The 26,631-nt window shown below is 36.7% G+C and overlaps 4 protein-coding genes across 9 annotated transcripts; 3 read left to right on the top strand and 1 right to left on the bottom strand.

Moving 5' to 3' along the window:
* The first annotated feature begins 2,294 nt into the window (after positions 1–2,294).
* Rev1 (Rev1 DNA directed polymerase) lies at positions 2,295–10,153 on the top strand. Of its 4 annotated transcripts, none has more exons than XM_071714478.1 (9): positions 2,295–2,892; positions 4,189–4,258; positions 4,521–4,717; positions 5,034–5,150; positions 5,221–6,646; positions 6,846–7,287; positions 7,379–8,594; positions 9,631–9,773; positions 9,968–10,153. In XM_071714478.1, exons 4-9 carry the CDS (start codon positions 5,097–5,099, stop codon positions 10,116–10,118), a joined length of 3,432 nt encoding a protein of 1,143 aa, XP_071570579.1. In that variant the 5' UTR covers positions 2,295–2,892; positions 4,189–4,258; positions 4,521–4,717; positions 5,034–5,096; the 3' UTR covers positions 10,119–10,153. The 4 variants fall into 4 exon arrangements, with proteins under 4 accessions (XP_071570579.1, XP_071570580.1, XP_071570581.1 ...); XM_071714479.1 differs by having other exon boundaries at positions 4,129–4,258; XM_071714480.1 differs by lacking the exon at positions 4,189–4,258.
* On the bottom strand, positions 8,474–21,056 carry Bur (GMP synthase burgundy). Of its 3 annotated transcripts, none has more exons than XM_071714487.1 (11): positions 20,919–21,056; positions 16,330–16,528; positions 14,691–14,933; positions 13,137–13,397; positions 12,827–13,039; positions 12,399–12,696; positions 11,790–12,267; positions 11,463–11,704; positions 11,201–11,371; positions 10,690–11,121; positions 8,474–10,558 (listed from the first exon to the last, which is right to left on the bottom strand). In XM_071714487.1, exons 4-11 carry the CDS (start codon positions 13,349–13,351, stop codon positions 10,457–10,459), a joined length of 2,151 nt encoding a protein of 716 aa, XP_071570588.1. In that variant the 5' UTR covers positions 13,352–13,397; positions 14,691–14,933; positions 16,330–16,528; positions 20,919–21,056; the 3' UTR covers positions 8,474–10,456. The 3 variants fall into 3 exon arrangements, with proteins under 3 accessions (XP_071570588.1, XP_071570590.1, XP_071570589.1); XM_071714489.1 differs by having other exon boundaries at positions 13,137–13,340; XM_071714488.1 differs by lacking the exon at positions 20,919–21,056 and adding an exon at positions 17,778–17,915.
* LOC139777205 (ejaculatory bulb-specific protein 3-like) lies at positions 16,667–17,722 on the top strand. The gene is made up of 2 exons (XM_071714499.1): positions 16,667–16,890; positions 17,340–17,722. The coding sequence occupies exons 1-2, from the start codon at positions 16,695–16,697 to the stop codon at positions 17,510–17,512; spliced, it is 369 nt and encodes a 122-aa protein (XP_071570600.1). The 5' UTR covers positions 16,667–16,694; the 3' UTR covers positions 17,513–17,722.
* On the top strand, positions 19,969–25,966 carry LOC139777200 (lactosylceramide 4-alpha-galactosyltransferase-like). The gene is made up of 3 exons (XM_071714493.1): positions 19,969–20,170; positions 20,937–21,544; positions 23,058–25,966. Exons 1-3 carry the CDS (start codon positions 19,969–19,971, stop codon positions 23,325–23,327), a joined length of 1,080 nt encoding a protein of 359 aa, XP_071570594.1. The 3' UTR covers positions 23,328–25,966.
* Positions 25,967–26,631: the final 665 nt, after the last annotated feature.

Raw genomic sequence — 26,631 nt, 5'->3', positions numbered from 1 at the left:
TAAAGTTCCGCCATTTCCCCGCAGCCTACCGGCTAAAACCACCACGAGTGACCGTAACACCGCGTCGAGCGAGCAAGGGGGGAAGTCGCGCCGCGTGTCACTGCCGCCGGTAGACAACGCGCCTATTTATACGGTCGAGCGAGCAAGGGGGGAAGTCGCGCCGCGTGTCACTGCCGCCGGTAGACAACGCGCCTATTTATACGGTCGAGCGAGCAAGGGGGGAAGTCGCGCCGCGTGTCACTGCCGCCGGTAGACAACGCGCCTATTTATACGGTCGAGCGAGCAAGGGGGGAAGTCGCGCAGTCGCGCCGCGTGTCACTGCCGCCGGTAGACAACGCGCGTATTTATACGGTCGAGCGAGCAAGGGGGGAAGTCCCGCCGCGTGTCACTGCCGCCGGTAGACAACGCGCCTATTTATACGGTCGAGCGAGCAAGGGGGGAAGTCGCGCCGCGTGTCACTGCCGCCGGTAGACAACGCGCCTATTTATACGGTCGAGCAAGCAAGGGGGGAAGTCGCGCCGCGTGTCACTGCCGCCGGTAGACAACGCGCCTATTTATACGGTCAAGCGAGCAAGGGGGGAAGTCGCGCCGCGTGTCACTGCCGCCGCGAGACTCGTTACCTCAATAAAAAAAATTTTTGACTCACCAACTCGATGCGCAACGGACGGAGTTATGCAGCCACGTAGCTACGATGATACTGTAACATACAAACATAAGATTCAAATTTTAAAAATGCTCCAAATAATCAACATTTCAAAAGATAATTTTTACGCCTTTCTAATTCGTCTTTTAATGAGATATTTAGCAATAATTAGTTATTTTCTGAAAACGATTTTTATAAGAATAAAATTTTGAATAATTTCTCTTTTTGTAATTATTTCTAATTTATCGAGATAACAATTCGAATAAATAAAAAAGAACTATTAATTTTTATCAGATAAGAGATGATACTCACCCCAAGGTTGCTCCGCCGATGCTCGATGTCTCTCTCAGACCTCCTCCTCCTCTCAGGACGTCAGGCCTCCTCCTCTCACCGCACAGGACACTCGCGAGAAACTCGCGGATAACAAACTACAATCGCGCGCGGACTAATTTCAGTAAAAGTCTTTCTCGCGCGATACTGTACGGCACTCCCGTTTAAAAAAGTCCTTTAGTCCGATTACTTGTACGGCACTCCTGAAGCAAACGCGACGAACCGGTTGCGGTTCGTTCATTCAATAAAATTGGCGGACGAGGGTACGTTAGCTTCCCCGTCTTTGGATTTTTATCCAAGCAGAACAAGAGTTTTGCTCGGGTAAAATCCTCGTACTGGGTACTGGGCCTTCCCACCTCGCCAAGGTCGTACCCATGGGAAGGAAGTACTTTACTCTGCAGTAATATAAAAGCAGGTAACATAGATTTTTCGTGCATATTTGAAGGAGTCGCAACGCCGATTGCCCCAATTCGTCCCGCGTTTCATCACTGCCGACCGTGTGGCTGTCGCGTTAATGGCGATGAAATGTTGGAAGATCTTGACGCGAGATACTACGCGAATAAAGTGGACGGTTAGTAAAGACACGTGCAGTTGATTAAACAAAACCACAATTAAGATTAAATATCGTACGCACATTACGTATCGAGCACGTAAATCTCGCGTATGTAAGTACTATATTAATGCATGCTTTGCACAACGAGGAGCCGCGGATTACGCGGCACGAAATACACGAAAATAAGAAATATTCATGAACGAGCGTTGTATGTTATGTTGTATCACAGCGTGCTATTACTTGAATCACGATACGATTTCACGTTGTCACTCGGCCCTCTTTCCGCTCTTCGAAAAGAATCGGGGATAATCGCACGACAATTCCGGCACAGCACACAGCACGTTCAAAGCACGACACGATTCGAGATATGCCGCGTAAATGAATGCCATGCACATTCGATACTTTCGATAGTCCAGACATATGGCGGCCCGGGGCGGGACGAGCGATTATCGCCCGCGAATATCACGATGAGACTGCAAATCACTCACAACTCACAATTGCCGTCACAGGTACCTTCGCCTCGACATCTCCGCCTCGAGCGAGGGATTCAATTCGCGCGATACATTCATTCACGACACTTGATACACTTGATCTTGATGCAAATTATTGAGCGCGTCGTCGATTATTCCCGCGAAATCGAGGAGCAGGAATGCCAATCGCGCGAACGAGCGCGCATTCCGAATAACAGCACCAACGGCACGGAGCACAAACACTTCACACCTGTCCGAAATTCATCGGGAGAATGATTGAGTAACATATCCGCGGGTAACGGTATTCCGAGCGTCGACGAAAACAAGTTAGCAAGGCCGTCTCGCCGATGGAAACAATCGTCCGCGCGCCGACTTTGAACGTACGCTGCTCCGAAATCGGCGGATTCATTCAACGATCGTGGCATCGTGACAACGCGACGTGACTGACTGCGACAGCCGAACTGCCGAGTACCGCAGTGCCACGTGCCGCGTGCCGCGCCGGGCGCCGGCGCGCGGCGGCGGGCGGCGAGAGCGACTGAACGTGATTCGGCCGGATTCGGGGGCTCCTGGCTCGACTCGCCGCGCGGCGCGCGCGAAAGTAATACGTTACTCGTTGTACGTCGGTACGAGTCGCGGCACTCGCGGCGAGACGTCATTGTTGCTCGTGTAATTTCTTTCTCGTGAAAGAAAAGAAATCCTCCGGTTACAGAGTGTGTGTGTGTGTGTGTGTGTGTTGCAAGCTGAATGTACGCCGAATATTCTGTATTCTGTTTCTTCTCGTGTCGACTGCAACGTCTGCAACGAGTGGGATGGCCGAAAGGACGCCCGTACGTCGTATCACCCTCCCGTTCCTCCCGGCTGTGATTTGACGGGTCTCCTGCAATGTGCCGTGATCGGTAAGTGAATTGTGCATGAGAGACAAATGATTCGAAGCGCGACACATCCGAATCTTTAATAGAATCGTTGTCCCGCGTGTCGCAGCGAGACGATAACCTCGGAATTCGTGTCGTGTCTCTTGCCTCCGTTTCGATTTCTACTTCGAATGAGTGAATCGCGTGGAAAGACGCTTCGGTGAATAGCTCGAATCTCTCACTAAGCACGGGAATTAATAATCTATTAAGTAATTAAAGAGAATGATCGCGCGTTTGGCGTTATGTCACTTTGCTCGTCGCGATCGCGAACGATCGTGAACGAAGGAGCGAGCTTGCTCCAAAATGCGTATGAGCGTCGAGAGTGCTAATTAACAAGCTCAAACGTGTGTATGCGAATACAATTGCGTTTTTCGTTCAAGAACAGACACGTAATTTGCTCGTTCACGTAATTCACGTAATTCGTTACGTTTACAAATGTTTCAAATTTATTTGTATGTGCTCCTAATCTAACTTTGTAGAAAATTAACATTAATATGTATCGTTTGTAAAAATTTCGTCGCGATCGTTCTTGCAGCGCGGTGATCGCGCATACCATAAATTCCATAAAAGACGATAAACCGTCGTCAAGATACTTAAAAATTATAAAACATTCCCTGTTGCTTGTTCCCCAAATATTATTCGTTTTGCTTACAAAATTGTCCATAAAGGCCTATATTGTCTCGTATTCGGATCTTTAAATTGATAGGAGATACATATATCTTGAAATAACTCAGACAACATACATGTCCAAAAGCGGGTCTTTCAGATGTCTTACGAAAAGATGGCTAAAAGACGTCTAAAAGACGTCTTATGTCCTGATTTTGGATATTGTGCTGTCTGGGAAGTGTGAAAGTGAAAGAAGAGAAAAAGTGAGAGAGGGAGAGATGAGGGCTATTAGATATTTAACATATAATATAAATATTTAAAATAAGTTAATATTTATCGATACATGTAAGATATTCTCGATTGTAATTGGTCGAGGATCAGTTTAATATTTATATCTTACATGTATCGATAAATGTTAACTTATTTTATATATTTATATTATCTGTATGTTTAATATCTAATAGTGATAGTCCTCTCTCCCTTTCACACTTTTTCTCTTTCCGACACTGCCGATAAAACATCATTCTAGTGCGCGTCCGTGCTACATCGCAAATGTTATGTAATATAGATTATATATATATATATATATACAACAAAATGATGTTTTATCGGCAGTATCGGAAAATGAACGTGGCTACGTAGTACCAATTTCGATAATGGATGTACTGGCGGTAGTGTACAGGGGCTTTCGACGGTCCCAGGAAAAAGGCCGGGATGGCCTCTCTCAGGCTTCTCTCTGATAATAGTAAGACAACTCTAAAATTACGTTTCTTACGTAATTATGTTATACCTTTTAATTGGTGCGAGAAGTACGTTTCCGCACGTATATTATATTACGTTGTAAATTTTTGAAACAAAAATTGTTGGCAAAACGAAATATGGTCAGATCGTCACATGCAACAAGTGTCATGAAACCGAGAATGGAGCTCAGGGACGTTTCGATTAAACTTAATTCGCATATAGAACACGGTGCGAGCGTGACGGATGTCCAAATATTGATTTTGTAGATTGAAAAACGCCGGGGATAATCTTTATATAAATCTCTCGTCGTGGGAGCCGGATCCGCGCGAGGCAGATGACGGAAAATAAAAATGTGCCTTGAACCTTGGACACGCAAACACTTTTGGCGGCAAAAAATAGACTCGCTCATTTATTGTTTATGCCGCACAAATATCCACAAGTGCAATCCACTGGTCACCGTTATGTAAGTCACGAATAGACATTCAACGTGATACAATAAAATACGGTCAATTTAAATCTTGAAGTGGACTTATGCGATACTGTTTTCTATCTTTGAGGTTACAAATGCTATTGTCAACGTGATGTCGATATTTAAATGTTTACGTCAATCAAATAATTAGAGCTAAAAATATGAAATTAAGTGTCAAATTGTTATATATTAATCTCGACCGGCAAGAAAAAAAATGTAACATGCTAATTAAAGTTTTAAGAAATTAAATTCTGAGGAAATTATAATTTTACATAATTAAATCATTCTTTATTAATTCTTCTTGTTCCAGGATGCATCTATTGCATGATAATTATCAATTGCGAAATTTCCACTTGGCCAAATTAATATAATTATGTCAAAGAAAAAAAAAGATCGGGCTTGGGCAGACAATGGCTTTGAAGAGTGGGTGAGTATATAATTAATATTTATTATCTTCATCTATTTACTGTTTGCATCATTTTTTAATATCTTGTCAGGGTGGTTATATGCCTGCGAAGAAAGCCAAGCTGGAGGAACAGTTCCGTGACACAGCGAGCAAAGAATTTAAAGAATCATCGAAACTGTTTGAAGGGATTGCGATATTTGTTAACGGTTATACAGATCCAACGTCGGATGAGCTCAGACGTCTAATGATGATGCATGGAGGAATATATCATCATTATATGCGTCCTAAAATCACGACTCACATTATAGCGTCTAATCTGCCGTATTCCAAAATAATGTTATACAGAAAGAGCCAAAATCCAATTCCTATTTGTAAACCGCAGTGGATCGTCGATAGCATAGCAGCCGGAAAGATCCTGAATTTTCAGAATTATTTACTTTATTCTAATAACACTAATGTGCAGCCTCAGTTGGCGTATAAATTAAATAAGGATAAAGATAATGCTAGCTCAGTCACGCATAATAAACAGGATATTGAGAAGCCTGAAGCTTCAGCGAGTACCGACGTAAATAAGGGAAATTCATCGAAACACGATGCCTTTAATAATGCATTGAAACAAGACGTGAGCAACTTTTGTCAATCTTCGAATACAAAACCAAGCGCGCGATGTACAAAAGATGCTGAATTTCTGTCGACGTTTTACAGTAACTCGAGATTGCATTATATTTCTACCATGGGAACTATGTTTAAAGATTACGTGAATGAGTTAAGGGACAAAAGCGACGGAGCATTTCCCGGCCTTGAGCGTTTAATAAGATTAAACAGTATCAAGAAGGCCACAACGTCGGCTAATTGCGAATCAGATTCTGAAGATGAGACAATTTGTTTTACAGATAAAATTACAAGTAAATCAAACCACAAGCAAGAACCTGTTGTAATGCACATTGATATGGACTGCTTTTTCGTATCCGTGGGGATCAGAAATAGACCGGAATTGCAAGGCGTACCGGTAGCGGTAACGCACGCAAAAGGCAACACGTTTTCGGCGAATCACGATGGCAAGGAGGAGTTTGGATCGATGTCAGAAGTAGCTTCGTGCTCGTACGCTGCGAGAAAGGCTGGCGTGAAGAATGGCATGTTTCTGGGAGAGGCGTTAAAACTATGTCCAGATTTAAAGACAATTCAGTACGATTTCGAGGGTTACAAGGAAGTTTCGTACATATTGTACGACACTGTGGCATCCTACACTTTAGATATCGAAGCAGTAAGCTGCGACGAGATGTATGTTGATTGCACGAAAATTCTTGAGGCATCTGGACTCTCGCCTTTGGAGTTTGCTACTATAATTAGGAACGAGATTAAGCAGAAAACAGATTGCCCGGTATCCACAGGATTCGGTAATAATAAGTTGCAGGCGAGATTGGCAACGCGAAAAGCTAAACCCGATAATCAATTCTATCTCAGCGCTCAAAATGCAGAGACATATATTCAAACTTTTAATATAAGAGATTTACCAGGTACATTTGAGTGATCAATATTGTTTATATTATTTTGCAAAAACAAAATATTTAAAGAAACACCTTTGTTAAGCAAATATATTGGATTTGTATTCTATAATAAGTAGAAATACTTATGTTTGATTCTTTTTCTCATTTAATCATTTTATTACCTTTATTAGGATTAATTTAATTCTCCTATTTTTTCGTCTGTATTTAGGAGTTGGCGGAACAACAACATATAAGTTACATAAAATGAATGTGCATACATGCGAAGATTTGCAGAAGATATCGTTGGGGGTTTTACAAAAAGAATTCGGCAAAAAGACGGGAGAGCAGTTGTACAAGATGTGCCGTGGGTTAGACGACACAAAGCTGAATCTGGAATATGTTAGAAAATCTGTATCGGCTGAAGTTAATTATGGCATAAGATTCCAGAATAATGGCGATGCTGTCGATTTTTTGAGCGAATTATCTGTAGAGGTGTGCAATCGATTGACAGCGGCTCGTGCAAAGGGTAGATGCATCACGCTGAAATTAATGGTCAGAGCTGAGGAGGCACCGAAGGAAACCCCGAAGTTCATGGGTCACGGTCTTTGCAATTATATAACGAAATCGAAAAATCTTATAGCGGCTGTTGACGACATCAATATCATTAGAAAGTGAGTTTACTATTAATCTGTTAATCTTGTACATTTTATGCTTTCTTGAAATATATTTCGTAAAATTAAGTACATGTTTTACGTGATCTAGGGAAGTTATAAATATTTGGAATCAGTTGCATTTAATACCTGAAGATATGAGAGGAATAGGAATACAAATATCCAGGCTAGAAATATGCAGGGCTAAGCAAGCTAAAAGCAGCTTAATCAATTTCTTTAATAAAACGAAAAAATTACAACAAACGTGTGATGAAATGTTGGGAGATGACAAAAAAGATCATTGCGTCTCGAATTTTAATAAGAAATCTAAACCGGATTGTTCTGAAGTGCCTTTAACTACAGAATCAGTAGCAACGAGAAAAATTTGTGATACAGAAATGAGTAATTTGCCGCCGAAAACGGCAAAATCCTCTGAATCGACCGGTGTAACAATTCCAGTCGATGTTCAAGTCGAATCGTCGACATTTGCAGCTAAATCAAAAAATAAAATGTTACACAATTCTAAGGTAAATGAAAATATTATAAAAGTAAAGGATTTACTTGGAAAATCCAATAAGAAAACATTCCAAAGGCAAACGTCTCAAGATAATTTCTTTAGACAAGTGAAGCCAAATAGCGGAAGGTCATCAAAATATGAGATACCGCGAATACAAGATATCGATATGTCCGTATTAATCGAATTACCTGCAGATATAAGAAACGAGATATTTGACGAATACAAAAAAAACAAGGAACAATCTCAAGCTGCAGCAAATACCGCCAGTACGGTTGATCCGGTAAATCAAGTTGAGGGTGACGAGGAAAGTTCAAATGTACATAATAGTTCGCAAGTTGATCCGGACGTTTTATCAGCTTTAATGAAAAGCGATTTGCATCCCGATGTACAACGCGACGTGCAGATATATTGTGATATGAAAAGAGAAGCGAATAGAGTGAATTTCAAAGAAACAAGTGAAAAGAACGATAGTGAGAGATTGCAAGAAGCGGGTGCGTCTTCAAAGATCAGTGATAATAAAGAGAACGCAATAGTTATTGTAAATAGCACTTGTATAAATAAAGCCGAATCACAAGAGAACGCAATGCATGGGGGAGACCAATTGTATGAAAAGGACAATACTGTCGAAGCTAAATCAACCTCGTGTCAAGTCAGTCATGTTGAGATTTCACACAATAATGTTACGGTGGATAAAGCCGATACCTTTATTTTACAGAATTTAAGTATTTTACATAACAATGAGAACGTAGATAAACATCAGGAAATGTTAATTAATCTTGTGAATCATCTCTTCACCCTTCCATTACAACAGGTACCACATAATTATTTCATTAAGACAAATTATTAAATAGGAACTGAGTTCTAGCTTTCTTCTATTTTTTGAGATCTAGTGCACATAACCGCAATTCCAATCAATATTAAACATTTGTATAAAATTATTTCGTAACAAGTAATACGAATCGTTTACCTGTTATTGCCGTAATATTGACATATCAGATGATACAGACGCATCAGAGATATCTATTTTTTTCCTATCTATTTTTTTTCCTGTATATTTACCAGATTTTGCATTTTACAAAAGATGGTGAATTCTACACTTCAAAATGTTATTTTTTTAATCTGTGAATATTTAATGCATTGGTGTTCAGATCCCTCGATCTGTATAGAATTAGCAGTTGTAAAATATATTTAGTATGTAAATGTCATGAACGTGACAATTATGCCGAATATTAAATGGTAACTGTGACATTGGCACAGTAACGAGTAAAATTATGGAAGATTCAAGTCTGATAAAAAAGTGTGTCAGTAATATCCCATGACAATCATTAGCTCATCACAGTACGTTACGCGGTGCAATTTTATTTCGGTTTTTTCAGTTTTAGATTTACCCTTATTGTACATTCGGAAATGACAACTTTGAAAACTTAATTCTAGTTTAGAAACACAAACATGACTATGGATTATTACTTTATATGTGAATATCGAAATAAATACTAATAAAAAACATTCAACTCTCGTATTATATTAAATAATTAAAGAGAACGACAAAAAAAACCGGAAATTTGAATATTTAGCAGAATTTTGAAAACTTTCTATTGCCACCAATATTCATGCATACAATGCAAGATTTTATCCAATCTTGATCATAAAATCAAACAAAATCCTCTTCTTCGGTAAATATAGTTTTGAATGAAGAATCGTGTCACCTTTTCCTCTTTTCGCTTATCCTTTTCCTTTATATAATTTTATCAAGTAATATATTCGGATTACTGTTTGAAAAATTACGTATATTATGTAAAGATGATATTTTTTTAGTTTCAACCGAACTAAATGTAACATTTTTATAGGTAAAACTGCAAATACAAACATGGGTTACTAAATCTAATGTCGTGAATGAAGTAGACTTTTTGTCACTAGCAACGTTTCTTAGCATGCTTCCAGAAAAGAAACGCATCGAAGATTTACATATCTTGTTGAAAACCATGTATAGGTAATCTATCTTTGAAGTATTTCTGTTATTATAACAGACGTTTTTTTTTCATTTCGTAACAAATGGATAATAAATAATACAACGCTGCAGATTTTAAGGAACAGATATCGCTTTACTCGCTCATGATCGATAAATAAAAATATTCGGCATATGATACATTAAACGTACTTATATATGTCTATCTGTTTTTTTAGATGTACAACGAAAACTGGGAACTGCATTTGGCATAGAACATATAGAAGAACCGTGAAACATGTTCAACGTTACATGCAGATCGAGTACAACAACAATCTAATGGTACCGCTGATCAGATGTAATGATCCGAGATGTAATAACGATAATTGAATTCTCGTAAATTTAATAAATTAAATTTCTACTAATGAGTGTGTAATATAAGAAATCTATTTACAAGCAAATGTGATATCTTTAATTTCAATCGAACGCAAATGCTGTTCTTTGTCTAGAGAAGCCAATAATACACGACTCGTTTAATGTATGCCTTTGGAAAAGTTTTGCTCGGTCTTGTATAAATTAGTAAGAAGTCGTCAACCTCGAATTCGTGTATTTCTTCCGTAATATTTATATATATATATTTATATACTTTTTAAATATATTTTTTCGCTTTGTAATCGTTACGCGCGCAGGGATGGTGAAAAAATAGAAAGGAGCCAGATGAGCGTTTACTACTCCCATTCGGTTGTTCCCGGTGGTTTAGACGTTAGGTCATATAAAACGCGTGAGATTCCGGGCACCGTGGATATTTCAGTTACCATCTTTTTCACCACCTATGACACATTGAAATAAATTATACAATTATTCTTATGTTAAACAGTTGAGTACATACGTGTGTGTATATATATATATATATATATATATATATATATATATATAGACATGAAAAGCTATGTGAACTTACATGTATTGGCAATTCTTTGCCAGGAATGGCGGGGATGCCAGTCATAAAATCGTTAGTGCAAAACGGCCTAAGAACAACGGAACGTTGACATGATAACGTTCGACATGCTGTGTCGCGATCAAAGTGTATCGGTATTAGAACAACGGGCATCTGGCTAATGGCTCCCATACAGCCGTTAGAAGCCAACACTTGATTAGCTAAGTGGTCCGCCTGTCGTAAAGTCGCTATCACATTCGAGGTGAGATACGTAGGCGTGATATCCTGGATTGGATGATGAAGCTGCGGCCCAAAGATGTAGCACACACGGTTCACATTGTGACACACGCGTGGAATTAGTTTTGCAAGAAACAACATGTCCTCCCATTCCACACCTTCGGATACAGTCTCCTCGCACGACAAACCTACTACGTAGCTATAACTTCTTCGATCACCCTATAGAGACCAAAAAGATGTTTTAACATCTGGCAAAAACTAGAAATTGAATACTTCGATATTGATGATTTTCAAATACCTGAACCCCGACACTACGAATAGGCAGGAGAGTTGCCGCGATATGACGATGACTCGAAACTCTGCGAAGTTGCTGACGCTCGGCTTCGTTTGTCGCGCCTTCCACGCGATTTAACAACGCGTGTTTCTTCTGAAGCATCTGCTCATACTCGGCCATTATTTTTACTATGACCTAGAAAGTACAATTACAATTCACGTCAACGGTCTGTTGAAGAAACAATTGTATCAATATTTCAGTACTTTTTATTTTGCATCTGTAATACCTGTGTTTCGGAGAAATCTTTCTCTATATAAGGCTCATCCGCGCAAAGGATTCGTACTGCAAGTCCAGGTCCTGGGAATGGATGACGCGCAACGAGCGCCGCCGGCAATCCGAGATCACATCCCAACTGTCTTACCTCGTCCTTATGGAAATCTTTCAACGGTTCGACTACGTATCCTTGCGCTCGTAGTACTCGCACAAGTTCGCTGTCGTTATGGTGCGTCTTTATGGCATCCGCTTTACCTAAATAGATAAAAAAAAAAAAATTCGCATTCTTGCGACACGAGGACGTAGGAATTCATTGAGAATTCTAGAAATAGAAATTTACCACTGACTAAGGCGCTTGCACTTTCTATTAAATCAGGCCTGAGAGTGCCTTGTCCAAGAAAAATGTCCTCTGGCTTCAATCCCATTTCTGCCATCGCTTCATTCGCGACTCTTACAAAAACATCGCCTATAATCTTTCGTTTCTCCTCTGGATTTGTAGTCTCACATAACATCTTGGTTAACCTGGTTCTCGGGCTACTCGCTGTACCGCACATCCCTTTATTATTCGTAACATTGGCGTTCATTACAGGCGCGACATTGTCCAATGGGACAGTCGTCGTTCCCTGCATGAAATAGCGAGCAGCGTTCACTACTCTTAACGTAACACACAATTGGGCTAGACTTAGTTCCACGAATTGCGTTTCTCCTTTACGCATGAAGCCGTTATTAATATGTAGGGCTATAACTTGCTCCTTACTTAAAGCTTTTTGTAATAAAGCTGCGCACACTGTCGAGTCCACACCACCGCTCACTAATAACTGTAACAAAAAAAATTCAGATAAATTTAAATGGCATCTCACTTGTTACATGTTTAAGATAAAAATTATTGCAATTTAATATTATTTCAAGAGCTTAACTTATATTTTGAATTAGAGTATTAATTACGTACCAAAACCTTTTTGTCGCCTACAGTATTTCTGATGTACTGGATACACTGTGCCTCCCGATCGCGGAGCGTATAATTACCCGTAAGGCCAGCGATACCAAATAAAAAGTTATGTAACATCGATTTTCCGTTAGGCGTTAAATCCACTTCCGGATGAAACTGCACACCGTACAAATTCATCTTATCGCTCGCTATACCTGCTATAAAGCTTGACGATCTGGCAGTAGTACGAAAGCAGTCAGCCACCCTGTCTATGCTATCTCCATGGCTTAATAGTACCATTTGCTCCTTGTCCAAGCCCCTAATAAACAATATATCACTTATTACATCATGTTAAACAATGTTTTTCACGAGATTCTTATAGTTCAGACAAATAAGCATTATTTAATTTAATCATTTAATACTTTATAACATGATTGAAATTTACATACTTAAATAACAGGCACTTGGTATCAACTTCAATGGGAAACTGGCCATCCTCTCGACTCTCCCTTCGAGTTACACTACCGCCGAATTCCTTATTCATCATCTGCATCCCGTAACAAATACCTAATACAGGAATTCCTATTCGAAAGATATCGGCATCGTATCTAGGTGCATCTTCCGCATATACTGAACTAGGACCACCAGAAATTATAATAGCCCTGAAAAGATAATCAAATTAATAATCCATATTTGTATAATATTGCATGCGTGCAATTGTGATAACTAGTTAATTAATATTAAACATGTATGTCTTACTTGTATCCTTTCTCCTGAAGAGTAAATGCAGGTGTATCGAGTGCCAGAATTTCACTATGAACATTTAATTCACGAATCTTCCGGTCTATTACTTTCCCATATTGAGCACCTGCATCCAAAATAGCTACTCTCTCGTCAACAATGTCCATGGCTACTTCATCGGCACCATTATTTCTCTCAGCGCGAAACAGCAACCCATCGGCACTTTTTTCCATTTCAATTTACGTTTGTTAATGTTAATATGTTACTATATTACTAAATCTGCAATGATTTGGAAAGAGAATAACAGCATTGCATACCAAAGAATGGCTATAAATTATAATAAAATTATAATTTAACATTTTATTATGGGACAAAAAGATATGATAAATCTATGCATTAATCAATTTTACTTCCAAGAAATACAATCCTCACATACTGATTAATTATATTAAATATATAACAGGCTAGTTTTCTTTACTCATTCTTTAATCATTATACTAGTAGTCTTTATGATTATGTAACTAAACTTGCTCAATATTGTTTTCGCTTAGTATCTCAGAGACGTTGATAATAAAGTCCAAGTACGTTAATGTTGAAAAAAATGAGCAACAAAACTAAACGAGATAATTAAATTGGTATATATATATATATATATATCCTAGCATAGATTTTAGATACAACCAAAAGTTGTTTCATATGTATTTTAAACTGTATTCCGTATATTCTCTTTAATTGCTATTAATTATAATCAATACTTGATTATAGTAAAGGCTTATAAAACATGCGCAAAGAAAAAATATTGGCAACCTTTTTATATTGAAGGATATTATAATTTCTCAATAATCTTTCGATATTTTTTATATCAGCAACTGGACTTTTTTTTAACTATCTTAAGAGATTAATTATATTTTCTAAAACCAATTTTTTTGTAAGTGTTAATATTTATTGCATATATATATATATATGCATATAAATTAGACACATATTTTTTGCATGTGTGTTAATAGAATAAATCAAATGCATGCATAATAAAATAAAAATGTTGATGCAACAAAGGAGCTCGAGTTCAAGTGAAATTGAAAAATTGTACATGTATAATTATACTTGATTGCAATTACGACTTTACGAATATTCGTGCACTAAGAATTTCTCATTCCAGATTGTATTTTACATAACAAATATCGATTTCGAAGGATACTTATTGATACCCATCCTTCCTTGTTAATTATACAAAAAGTGACAAGAGGTGCAGGTGATAAGAACGTTAGTACCTCACATGTTAAATGGATATCTCGACGTGAGCTACTATACGTATACAGTTGTCGTTCGCCAGCTGGACCGGCTGGACGATTCGCTCGACACACCCTATACACGTGCCCGCGGGATCGACGGAACCGCGCTCACGAATTTCGGCGGCGCCCCGCGTAGCCGCCAGTTGGTTATTTAACGAAAAACAAATCTCACCGGGCGTACCGCGAGGTGCGCCTCGGCGGTACGTTCGCGCGGCGAATCCGCAGACTATAGGTTATCTCGAGCGTCGCCGTCCGTTCGGGAGACTGTCGTTCGGCTTACCGGATCGTTCAACGGGAGGAACGGGAGGCACCGCTCACGAGGATCGCCGAATAAAGTAAAACTAATCGCAGAAGAACAGAATGGACAGACATCAGACGAGGCGGCCATTCGATCGCCACAATGCAGCGCGATCGTTGACTGCTGTTTTCAAGTAGCGGTCGCGCGGGCGCGCCAACCCTCGCGCCGCGAAATCCCCAGAACCGCCGCGTGAGGCCACGCATAATGCAGCATAATTGCGAATTCCTGTAATATTAATTACATATATGTCATATATAATTAATATATATTATCAAATTTATCATATATTACATATAATAATAGAAGTATTACACATTTTTGTTATATATTATTTATATTACAATCACATCGCACCTTAGGCCTGAACGCGATATGGTTTCGTTATGTATATGTGTGTGTGTGTGTGTGTGTGTGTGTGTAAATGAATAATCGGAACCTCTTTCCTTCTCTTCTTCTTCTTTGGACACAACTACATTTAGCGCCAAATGCGGCGAGTAGGGTATTTGGTTGCAAGTCACCAATGCGGTTTGGAATGCTCACTTCACGCGTACAGCAAAATATCAACGGTGAAATACCTCGTGAATCGTGGGCATCGATGATAGGACGAAGATATTTTTCTCTTTTGCTTATATATAGATCTGAATAATTTAATTATAAGATTTACACTGAAAGTAAAATGAATTTCAGTGAAGAAAAGTATAAATGGGGATCATAATTTTACGATTAAGTTCAGAAAATTCATTCCTTGATAAATAAGAGTTTGATTGCGATTTTTTGCGCTGAGAGTAATTAGAAAAATTCAAAAAAATTGATAAATGTTGAAAAATCAATTTCAAACTTAATGAGGAGTTTGATAGGTTGTTTTATAAAACTACTCGAGATAATGATGGTAATAATAATTACATGCAGTCCCCTAACGAAAGACAACCCGTTATACTGATCATTATGTACGACAGATTTATATTATAGTAATTAGTTTCGTTAGGACACACACATATACACACACACATGGTTGTATCATAATCTGATCTACGTATATTTTATATTTAATCATAATTAATTTATATAATAAACATTAGTTGTAAAATAAGTTAACACACATTGAGATTAAGATGTATGAAATAGGAATTTATAAATTTATATTTTTATGATCCTTTTTGTAAGATGTAATAATTTAATATAATGTAAAATATATCACAGTTCCGTTAAGATATTAAAGAATTAAAGTAAAAAAAAATTGACTCATATTTCTAAAAATTCTTCCTACAGTTTTAACATTATTAGATATTTTTATTTAGATGGGTAAATTTATGCCATTAGCAGAATTTTCGTTGATTAGTTACATATTGTTTTCATTAATGAGTATCCCATATTATTTGTTCCAAAATCTGCCCTATCGTAGATCATATCTCAGAACTTGAGATAGCTCAACAATCAGTAATCTTCTGGTTACTAATTATATCACTCGTTAAAGAAAACCGCTTGTGACTCGGACAATAATTATGTAGAAGATACGCGCGGCATTATTCCCGAATACTGATTCAGCGCAAGAGCGAAAGGTATACGATTACGAGTGGCATTGTACATGAGTCATCGGGGTAAAATGTATTACAGTACTTGCGTGGCTTAAAACCGGCAATTTTAATTGCTGCTTGTTAAGGATTCTCGGTTTCCGAGAGATGGCTAAATCAACATCGGATTCGCAAGCCGCCCCTCTAATGATCATCTTACGCGAGGGAAATAGTCGAACGCTCTTGTCTCGCGTTACAAACTCACTAATTAAATTCCTTCCTTCTGTCCATCCACTCCATCCTGTCTACCTGAAACATATGTGATTACAATCGATCCGACGTGTAACGACTATTTGCATAGTATTTACGTAAGGAACGGTCCGCCAAGGGTAAGTGCAAGCTATAAAAGATGTATCTAGCCGAATAAAATATTCAGTTTGGCACGGCACGAAATCCTAACAACACCGATAAAATTATGGGTAGATCGAATCTCTGCTTGTTGGCCATTCTGGCTATGTTAGCAGCCGTCACTGCCGAGGAGATGTACTCGGACATGTTCGATCACATCGATCCTGACCATATCTTGCCGAACGACGAGCTTCGAAATCAATATTACAAATGCTTCATGGACACTGGCCCGTGCGTGACAGAAGATCAGAAATTCTTCAAAGGTATGATATTTTATTTCATATAAATTTGGATTTTGTAAACGATAAATATGATTTTTATTTAATATTAAAAGTAGAAGTGCTATTAATGCTCTAAGTACGTGGACAAAAATATTATTTTCTTAATCTGTAAACAATATAGAAAAGTATATTTTCTAAGATAGAAAAATAGGATATTTATTGTCTAAAAATATAAAACATATATTAAAGGATATTGTTAAGTTTAAGACGAGTACATTACCTCCATTTCAGATATTTGATTAATCTTTTCATATATGAAAATATATTTTTAAATATATTTTTTATCAAAGCATATACTAAATAGAAAAGATTTGGAATAGATATATTAATATTATCGTGTTGTAACATAATAATGTTCATGGTAGTAAAAAGTTACTATTCGCACAATTTTCAAACATCAACTGAAATATTGAAAATTTTATATTTTGCAGAGCATGCCGCTGAAGCGTTTGCAACGAAATGCCGAAAATGTACGGAAACGCAAAAGAAGAATGTGGAAAAGATAGTCGTGTGGTACACCGAGAACCGCCCTGACGAGTGGAACGCCATGGTAGGAAAGCTTTTGCAGGACGCGAAGAAGTTGAACATTACACCCGTTGCCTGATGTCGCCAAATAAATAGCACATTTTGCGCTGTCATGTATACTTAAAATTGTGAAATAACAAATAACGATCTTGCATCCATGTAGTTTTCCAAGATGTAGCTGTAATTGTAATATACGATACGAGCACGTAGACGAGATCGAGATTTAGCGGTGTTGCATGTACAATTTTAACTGACAATAAAAGCCGTTTCGTGACGGGTTGAACGTGTATACCTCTCAACGAGTGCATCGGCAATCTGCGATTGTAAATCATGGCGTTATTTACCGCGTATCACGTCGAGTGTCTCCGCAGATTTAGCGCATGGAATTGAGGAAAATAGTGACAACAACATGAGTTTTTTGTCACGCGTCTTTATCCTCATTATCGTCATTGGCATCGGTCTCACGCATGCGTCGGAAATGTATTTCACTGCAGAGCGGCGGAGGGGTGACACTTGCTTTAGTGTTCCAAGCAATCCCAAGCATCGGAGGAATCATTTCTGTTAGTCGCGAGATAATGCTCAGGGAGGAGACGTCCGTTCCCAATCGTCGAACCATATTATTCTGACTAAAGTGTTTCGCCGCTCCGAATTCGTCATGAACCGTCGGTTACCAACGGGACGATCGATACGGGTGGTGGAACGGGGTGGCTACGGCCTGCGAGGGTGACTGCATCGTGACGTGTATGTCATATTAAGTTTGACGATTCTCTTTCCCGAAACCAACAAAATAATCCTCACGAGGGTATCATGGTGTCGCCGCGTGATAACTGCAGCCAACAATAATCCATCAGTGACATAAAAGATATTCTCACGATATTTCGTGTCAGCCGGCAATCAATTCAACGATTCCGCCGGTGTCCGAATACACATTTACGCTGGTGCGTGAGGGTTTTACACGCGCGTACTCCAGTACTCGTATACACGCCGGTATTCGTTTGAGCTTATCCTGAAACAGCAACGCCTTTTTTTTCAATGCGATAATTTTAACGCTGCAGTGCCAGATCAAAGTTCGGCTGGTGCGAAACGCGCTCTCGTTCCGGACAAAAGAATCAGGACGCGACCGAGTTTTTTCTCCGTTGAGGCATTCTGTTAACCGATTTAATTTTTCCGTCGCGTAACACAGCGTGCGAGCGTGACATAATGTGATACACGACAAATTCTCTTTTTCTGAATAAAAACAATTCACGCGTCGTGAGTACTAATTTTGTACAGTAAATAAAATAATGACATCGTGCCGCATTTGTGTTGAATCATGATGACTGGAAGAGATACTTAACACGAAAAAATATAGATTTGTGCAAAGCTAAATACGAAAGGATGCGAATTTACGAGCGAGCGCTACAAAGCAGGTATTTGTGCCATGATTTGCTACGGATATTTAAAAAAAAACTCCACGATTTTTAATGGTATTTTTAACAAGACCTCCTCCTGTTCCGAAGACTTGATCTACTAAAACTAAATAATAGGCTTAAAAAATAAATGGTTTTACTTAAAGTCAATTAACATGGATTTTTTTTTGCTTTCTCACGTGCTCGCATCATTTCCTCTCGCATAAATTGAGGAAACCTTGATAGAACATATCGTGTAATGTGTTATAATAAATTACATCTGATCACCTACAATCGTACGTATTATATATAATGATCTACTTCAATCATTGCTCTTAAGGCTTTGTATCGCGAAATGAGATCGTTTAGATGTGACGAACAATTTTATTTGACGTGCGTCATGCAAGACTTGCGTTCGATTTTCAAACATGTATTTTATACTTTGTCATTGTTCGAACCAATAAGAAAAAAAAATTTTCACATTTTCTATTAAATAATGTATGTATGAATTTCTCTCGCTTTTTTCTTGTTATTTTATAAGAGACAATTTATGAATTACGCGATTAAATAATTTAGACGAACATTTAGTAAGTAAACTTTCGATTGCTTACGAAACACTCGCGGGGAGTTATCAGGTCGGTCTAACTTTAAAATCATTTCGGAAGCGATAAAGTTGCTCAAGGACATTTTGTGGTTTTTAGAGAAATCCGGTTATAACAATTAAAGACGTTGGATAAAGTAATTTTGCTCTACTGTATTTGTAATTCATGCATATTTAGCATATCTCTTTTGAAGTCATCTGGTTAAAATCATGATTGCTTTTGGTATGCGATATCAAAAATAAACTATTCCACCATCCTCTTTCTGGCTACCATCTCTCGTGAATAACGCTCACTCGCAAAAATATATCATCTGATTTCACAACAATCGCGTATATTTATACAACCAATTTTGAAATCTCATTGCCTCTAACATATTTTTACGCGCGTAATTTTTATATAAAAGTTTCAAATAGAAATTTTAATATAATAAAATAAAACGCACCTGCCTCAAGGGATAATAAGAATAATGTTCAAATATATCCATAAACGACATCGTATTTGTAACATTTTATCCTGACTAATTTTATCCAGTATAGTGTAATCCAATGAGAAAATCCATAAAGATGAAAAAGAGATTATTGTGGTGCGGTTTCGCTTTCGCCGTCGTGCTTCTCATCCTCATGATCTCGACTGAGAGCAACATCATCCAAAGGATACCGTTCCTCGACGTGACAACAGTCAATGATATCAGATGTTACGATGAAGTTTCGACTACAAAAGGCGTCCATGATTTCGATTTGGAAACAAGTACGAAGTTTAAATTACTATCAATCTTTATACACATATTAAAAAAATGACATATAATTTTTATATAAAACATGACCTTTATAAAAAAAATCATAGTTGCAAAAAATATCAAATGTATATCTTCAAATCAAATATGTCAAGTTTATATGTTTTATCACCTATCAGAAATTTATCCCATCTGTTTGATTTTGCGTAATTTGACAATAGCACAATATTAAATATCAGACTTTATTCCCCTTTATATAAATTTCTAATCGTTTCTTAGTTTCTTTTCTGCATTTTAATGCCTCAGGTTGTTTTCTGCATTAGCGCTGAACAATTCAAAGTAATAACATTCTAACCGGCTTTTTTAAAAACTTGAAGATATTAATATATATTATATTAAAATTTCATAGAAAAAAAACAAATTATTTTATTATCTTTATTAACTAATCTCTTCCAAAAAAATGAGAAAACTGAATGTGGATCTACTTAAAAATCTTTTTCCGAGATATTTTAATAATTTTTTAGTACGAGCCTTTTCGAGATATGTACAATAATTTCATGATCTTTTATCTTTATTGAGCACAATGTAAAAAATTTGTACAATTAATCTTAACGTTCTGGTTTGACGTTTAGTTTGTGTACAGTCTGATAACTTGACTTGAGATAGCGAGTACCACAATGGATATTGCGATTGAAAATCGCAAGTTAATATATCTTAAATATATTATGATATATCAATACATCTGTAGTAAAAATCACTTACATCCATCTTATGCTTTAGGTGTCGACAAGCCAACGCCAGGTAGAAACATCTTCTTCCACGAGACTTCCTGTTTCGGTGAGGAAGGCCTCATATTAAACGCTCGACAAGCCTGTGCCGTAGAATCGGCGGCGCGGATGAATCCGTCGATGACCGTATACCTGCTATTCGTGAGCAAATCGGAGTTTTCGAACAGTACGCGCGAGATCGTCAGGCATCTCTTCAATTATCCCAACGTCAGGATCCGTCATATCGATCCGCAGAGGTACGTGAAGGACACACCCTTGGATGCGTGGTACACCAGCGGTGTCCTGAGGAAAAGCCACTGGCCGGTCAGTCACATGTCCGACATGCTGCGCTACTTGACCCTTTGGAAGTACGGCGGTATTTACCTTGATCTGGACGTAGTAGTCACTAGCTCGCTGGAGAATCTGACAAATTTTGCCGGCGCCGAGGACTGGGACGACGTCGCCGCTGGCGTCATGGGTTTTGACATGTCGAAGTTGGGTCGACGCGTGGCCGACGCTTGCGTGCGCGATCTCAAAAAGAATTTTCGTGGCGATGTCTGGGGTAACAACGGACCCGGAGTCATCACGAGGACATTGCAGAAACTTTGCGCGACGGTGTATGTGAGTATTGGATATCGAGAAAAAATTGGGAACTGCAATAACAGGAATTTACGTCTGAAAGATTCAGAACAGAAATACATTAATATCATTATTTACAATCACTTTAAATAATAGAATAACATATATACATTACAGATAATATTTTTAACTTTACAAAACTTTGCAAAACGGTGTCAAACGTCCAAGAATTATCTCGAGAAAATTAAAATTAAATTGGAAATTTTAATATTTTTAATATTAAAAAAAAAAACTAAAAATATCTATTTTGATAAATATCAATAATTTGGACAAATGATTTTATTATAAAAATTGTGAATAATTAGAACAAACGGCTTTACATATTATTTATAGATAAGTGAACAATTATTTAAGAATGATGAGACTGAATTTAATCACCTGTTGAGCAAATGTGATAGCGATGATAAACTGGTAGAATAAATGTGAATACGTCATTTCATGGCGTTAAGAATTATAGCTGTACTTAATTCTTGCTTAAATAAGCGAGGCCTATTAACGTGCACAAAGTAAAGAACAAAGTATATTCGTGGCGAGTAAGAGACACGCTCCGTTTAATTGAATTTATTTTGTCCAGCGGATATGGTCCATTACTCTCTCAACACAGAATTAAAGACGCGGATAATCCACAACGAATCAAATACGTTAAAAAAATTTATTTTTGCTTGTTAATTCTCGTCAATTTACGTGCGAAGAATTAACAAAGAATATGCATTATTATTAAAAGTGTTATAAATAAACGACGTGATTGATTTTTGTGTGTGCAGTCTTTCATGTTTTATACGCATAAAATGCATCCAGAATCTCGGAATTTTCGTGTACTATATCTAACGCAAACAGCAGATCACAAACACAGACGTTTAACAGATAACGGATAATAGTGCTATAAATAATAATTTATAGTACTATATTCTTGTTTTATGCTTGAAGTGCGTGATTTTTTATTTGCATGATTTAATCAGGTACATTCGTGGGCGTATCTCATATCTTAAATTGGTACTAATTGTAAATAGTTGTTGTTACTTCTTTCTTTCTCTCCCTACCTTTTTATTGTACTTTTATTAATTATATAATCATTATTTTATTATTCTATTGATTAATCTACTTTTTTAAAATTAGTATTAAATCTTTTTTTATTAATACTAGCACCACAGACGCGCGCTTCGCGCGCGCTATTTAGCTTTAACATTATGCTATTACTATTACACTATTAATTTCTTGATACACACAACTGTCAAAATATACGATGACAGCTGCAAATGAAGTAAGCGCAGCGAGAAAACCAATCAGCATCGCGGAAAAGCGGCAACAATAAATTCGACTATCGACTTAACATGCCTTTTTTTAGAAAGGACTAAGCTATTTTTCAAATTAATATTAGGTTTTGTGTAAAGAGTATAAGAGTTTTACTTATAGTTATGTAGTCTTTTCATAAAAAAATTGTAAGAATAAGGATACTTGAATAAACTAAAAAAGTATTTTATATTTTATTTTGTAGGCGCGTGACATGACGACCAATCGTTGCCACGGCTTCACAGTATATCCGCCTTCGGTTTTTTATCCGATTCATTATAAAAAATGGAAGAAGTATTTTGAGACGAAAGATAGCAACGCGACATTGAAGACATTGAACAAGGCGAAGGCGATTCACGTGTGGAACAAGTTGAGCAAAGCCGAAAAAGTGCGAGTGAACAGCAACGTACCGTACGCCGTTATCGCACGGAATTATTGTCCCTATGTTTTCAATAACTGCGGCACAATATTTTGAATCCAAGCGTAATTACAAATCGTAGGACAAAAAGTGGACCGTTGTTTGACTGACACAATATTGGATTGGAAACATTCCACGCGCGACATTCGTAGAATGAGTTTATCTGATATAATCAAAAGAACGATAACATTCGCCGAGGAATGGGACGACGTCGCCGCTGGCGTCATAGGTCTTGACATGTCGAAGTTGGGTCGACGCGTGGCCGACGCTTGCGTGCGCGATCTCAAAAAGAATTTTCGTGGCGATGTCTGGGGTAACAACGGACCCGGAGTCATCACGAGGACATTGCAGAAACTTTGCGCGACGGTGTATGTGAGTATTGGATATCGAGAAAATTCGTTATGTCAGATAAAGTGTCAGTTAAAATGCATTTAATGAGATAAAGGCTGATTTAGAAAAGTATTCCATTTATCCTGCTTTTTCTCTAAGGATATATATATATATATATATATATATATATATATATAAAGTATATATTTATAATGTCTAATGGAGACGAACGCCATTTTAAATATTACCATGAATTACCGCGATTACTAAATATTAAAAATAAATCGCTGCCCTGTACGATGTAATGCAGCTGTAACTCATAATCTCGTATGTTTAAGTTACAATGAAGATGAGGTGATCTCGATGCAAGTCAGATGTTAATGCTTACCATATTGATCGTTTGTACAGTTCGAAGTAATAGATCCTTTTCTCCTGTTATGGAGGCAGAGAAGTCTATTTTTACAGAGAGGCTTAAAGAGGCTCGTCAAGTATTTTTTCCACTTGAATAAGAGCGAAACAATTTTGTCTATTTCTTGTATGTCATACAAAATTTCCTAAAATAAAATACATAAAATTACTTTACGCTTAATACATTTTGAAAAATCATCAGAGGATGGTTTATATTTACTGAATAACATCACGAATGTACATTTACATAACTCAATTTTACACATCCGAGATTGATATCTGTTCTATATTAAATATATTACAGATTGTTCTAGTCTACTTGGCGTAACAGCATATTAATTGTCAAATTAAAGTTTTTAAAATAAAATCAACTATATAATATAAAAAGAGGCTGTTTAGCAATGCGTAACATTTATGTACCATTGTAGTCGGTATATATTGTAATACAATAAAAGATTCGCGTTGCGTACCGAACGACAGTTACATACGTATAAAACGGATCTATCAGTACAAACTATTAAAAACAACCAATTGTTACTAGTATTATTACAATCAAAGAGTTCAGCACATAGCAATAGTTAATCCCATTTTTTTAAAAATTTGAGAGCCTTAATTAAAATTACCTTTTATAAGCCCAAGGTTAATTCTTCAAGTTCTTAAAAAAGTGGACTAAGACATCATTGTGAATTGAATCTTTTGATTGTATTATATTAGAGATATTATAAATATTAATGTTATTGTTATTAATAACAATAATTTGCTGTACATAAACAGACAGTTTAAATACCAGACTATCGTAACTTCACTGAAATTTATTCTTTTTGCAAATAATTTTGCGAATCGTGAACGATAATGTCGTTAGATCTTATTTTAGCTTTCCATTGATAAAACCTCAATATAAACGTTACGATAGTTGATATTATGGCTGTGCGATTTTTAGTTTATGACCGAAAATAATGACACAAAGAATGTATTGTACGAATGTATGGACGCATTTATCGAATAATAATAATCTGTAGTTTCTTTTATCTGCACGAAGGCGGACATAAATCTGTAATATATGTAAATGAATACATATTCTTTCTTCAGTTTTTTCTGTATTTATCTTTATTACGCGTTTGATTTTGGTAGCGATCAAATAAATATTTTTTTGTCTTTATTTAATAATTTTGTATAGCAATAAGTTCCTATTCAACAATAATGTTCTTGATAGAAACGTAGAAAAATTATGATATTAACGTATAAATACGTTAATAAACTCGTTATAAATCTATTGATTATACCTCTAGATTATGCGTGTATAATACGTCAAACAAGTTCAAGCACTTAGAAGCCAAAAGAGGCCTGAAATTGGAAAATGTAATTTAGTCCTTTGTACTATTTTACATACATTGTAAAGCTATAAAATCACATGCAATAGTCTAAAATTAATAAGTCAAACACACATTTATCGATTTTTCTATCAATAATTATTTAACAAAAATGCACTATCTTGAAGTGTTCGCGTATATGTTTTTATGGAGTACAATGGAATTCTATAAATTGTATAAAGATACTTCTGAGTGCAAAGACTTTAAATTAAATTTTATAAATTTTGTATTTCCAATATATGATACAAAATATAATTAATATGATACAAAATATAATATATACGTTTTATAATATTTAAAATGCGATACGTGACTCTATTTCTACTTACAAGAACTTGTAGACTTTCGGGAAAAGTTGAAGATGTATTTTATGTATAAATATATATGTACAATATATCTATATATATAAGCGAGAAATATTATACAAAGAAATCGTTCACTTGCTTAAAATAGGCAGATTGTAATTGACTTCTTTTATTCTTTCACACAAAGATGTTAGATCTGGTCAAAAGCTGTAATATTGTCAAGATACACGAGAATATATATAAATTATATGTTGTACGATTATTAATAAAATATATATGAAAATTCTTGTTCTTTATATTTCATATTATAACATTTTCTAAATTCTTTTTTATTAGTGTTTCTTGATTCTATGCATATAAAGCCTAGTAATTGTATCAATTGTAAAGCAACTGTACGCACGGGAAGTAAATTACGTTCGTCACTTTTTAAACGAATATTTGAAATAATAATAAAAAAGTTCTATAAAGATCCCTTCACGTCCGGCTAATTCGCAAACCTCGTGCACTTGATCGCTAAGTGATACGCTTTTGCGAAGATTATTAATACCAATGACTTTCTGCAAGATCTATATATAACACATAGTAAACTATAGATAAAGCTGCGTGCAGCAGTTACGAAGGCCGAACTTCAGTTATACGAATGAGAATAAAATCTGTGCAAAAGTTTTATTTGTCTCTGTGAAGTTTTACTGTCAAATACAAAAAATTATAGCCATATTTCTTGTTAAATGTTCTTCGTGCACTTTCTATATCTATGAATTTACAGTATTTTTTCAATTTTATAGATAATCGTATCAATTAATTTTTGTTTTGAAGTCGTTCTATATGCGTTCTATTTCGCCCTTGAAAAATTAATTACTCTACGTGACTCATCGTCAACGTGACTTGGATAATTGATTCTTCAGAACAGAAACACGGTTAAACGATTTCGCAACTCTTTCTCGAATA

The sequence above is a fragment of the Temnothorax nylanderi genome, unplaced genomic scaffold, assembly GCF_030848795.1.
Source record: "Temnothorax nylanderi isolate EJ_2023f unplaced genomic scaffold, tnyl_v1.0 TNYL_tig0140_pilon, whole genome shotgun sequence".
Lineage (NCBI taxonomy): Eukaryota > Metazoa > Arthropoda > Insecta > Hymenoptera > Formicidae > Temnothorax > Temnothorax nylanderi.
The sequence above is the reverse complement of the archived record's forward strand: the minus strand, read 5'-3'. Positions and strand labels throughout refer to the sequence as shown.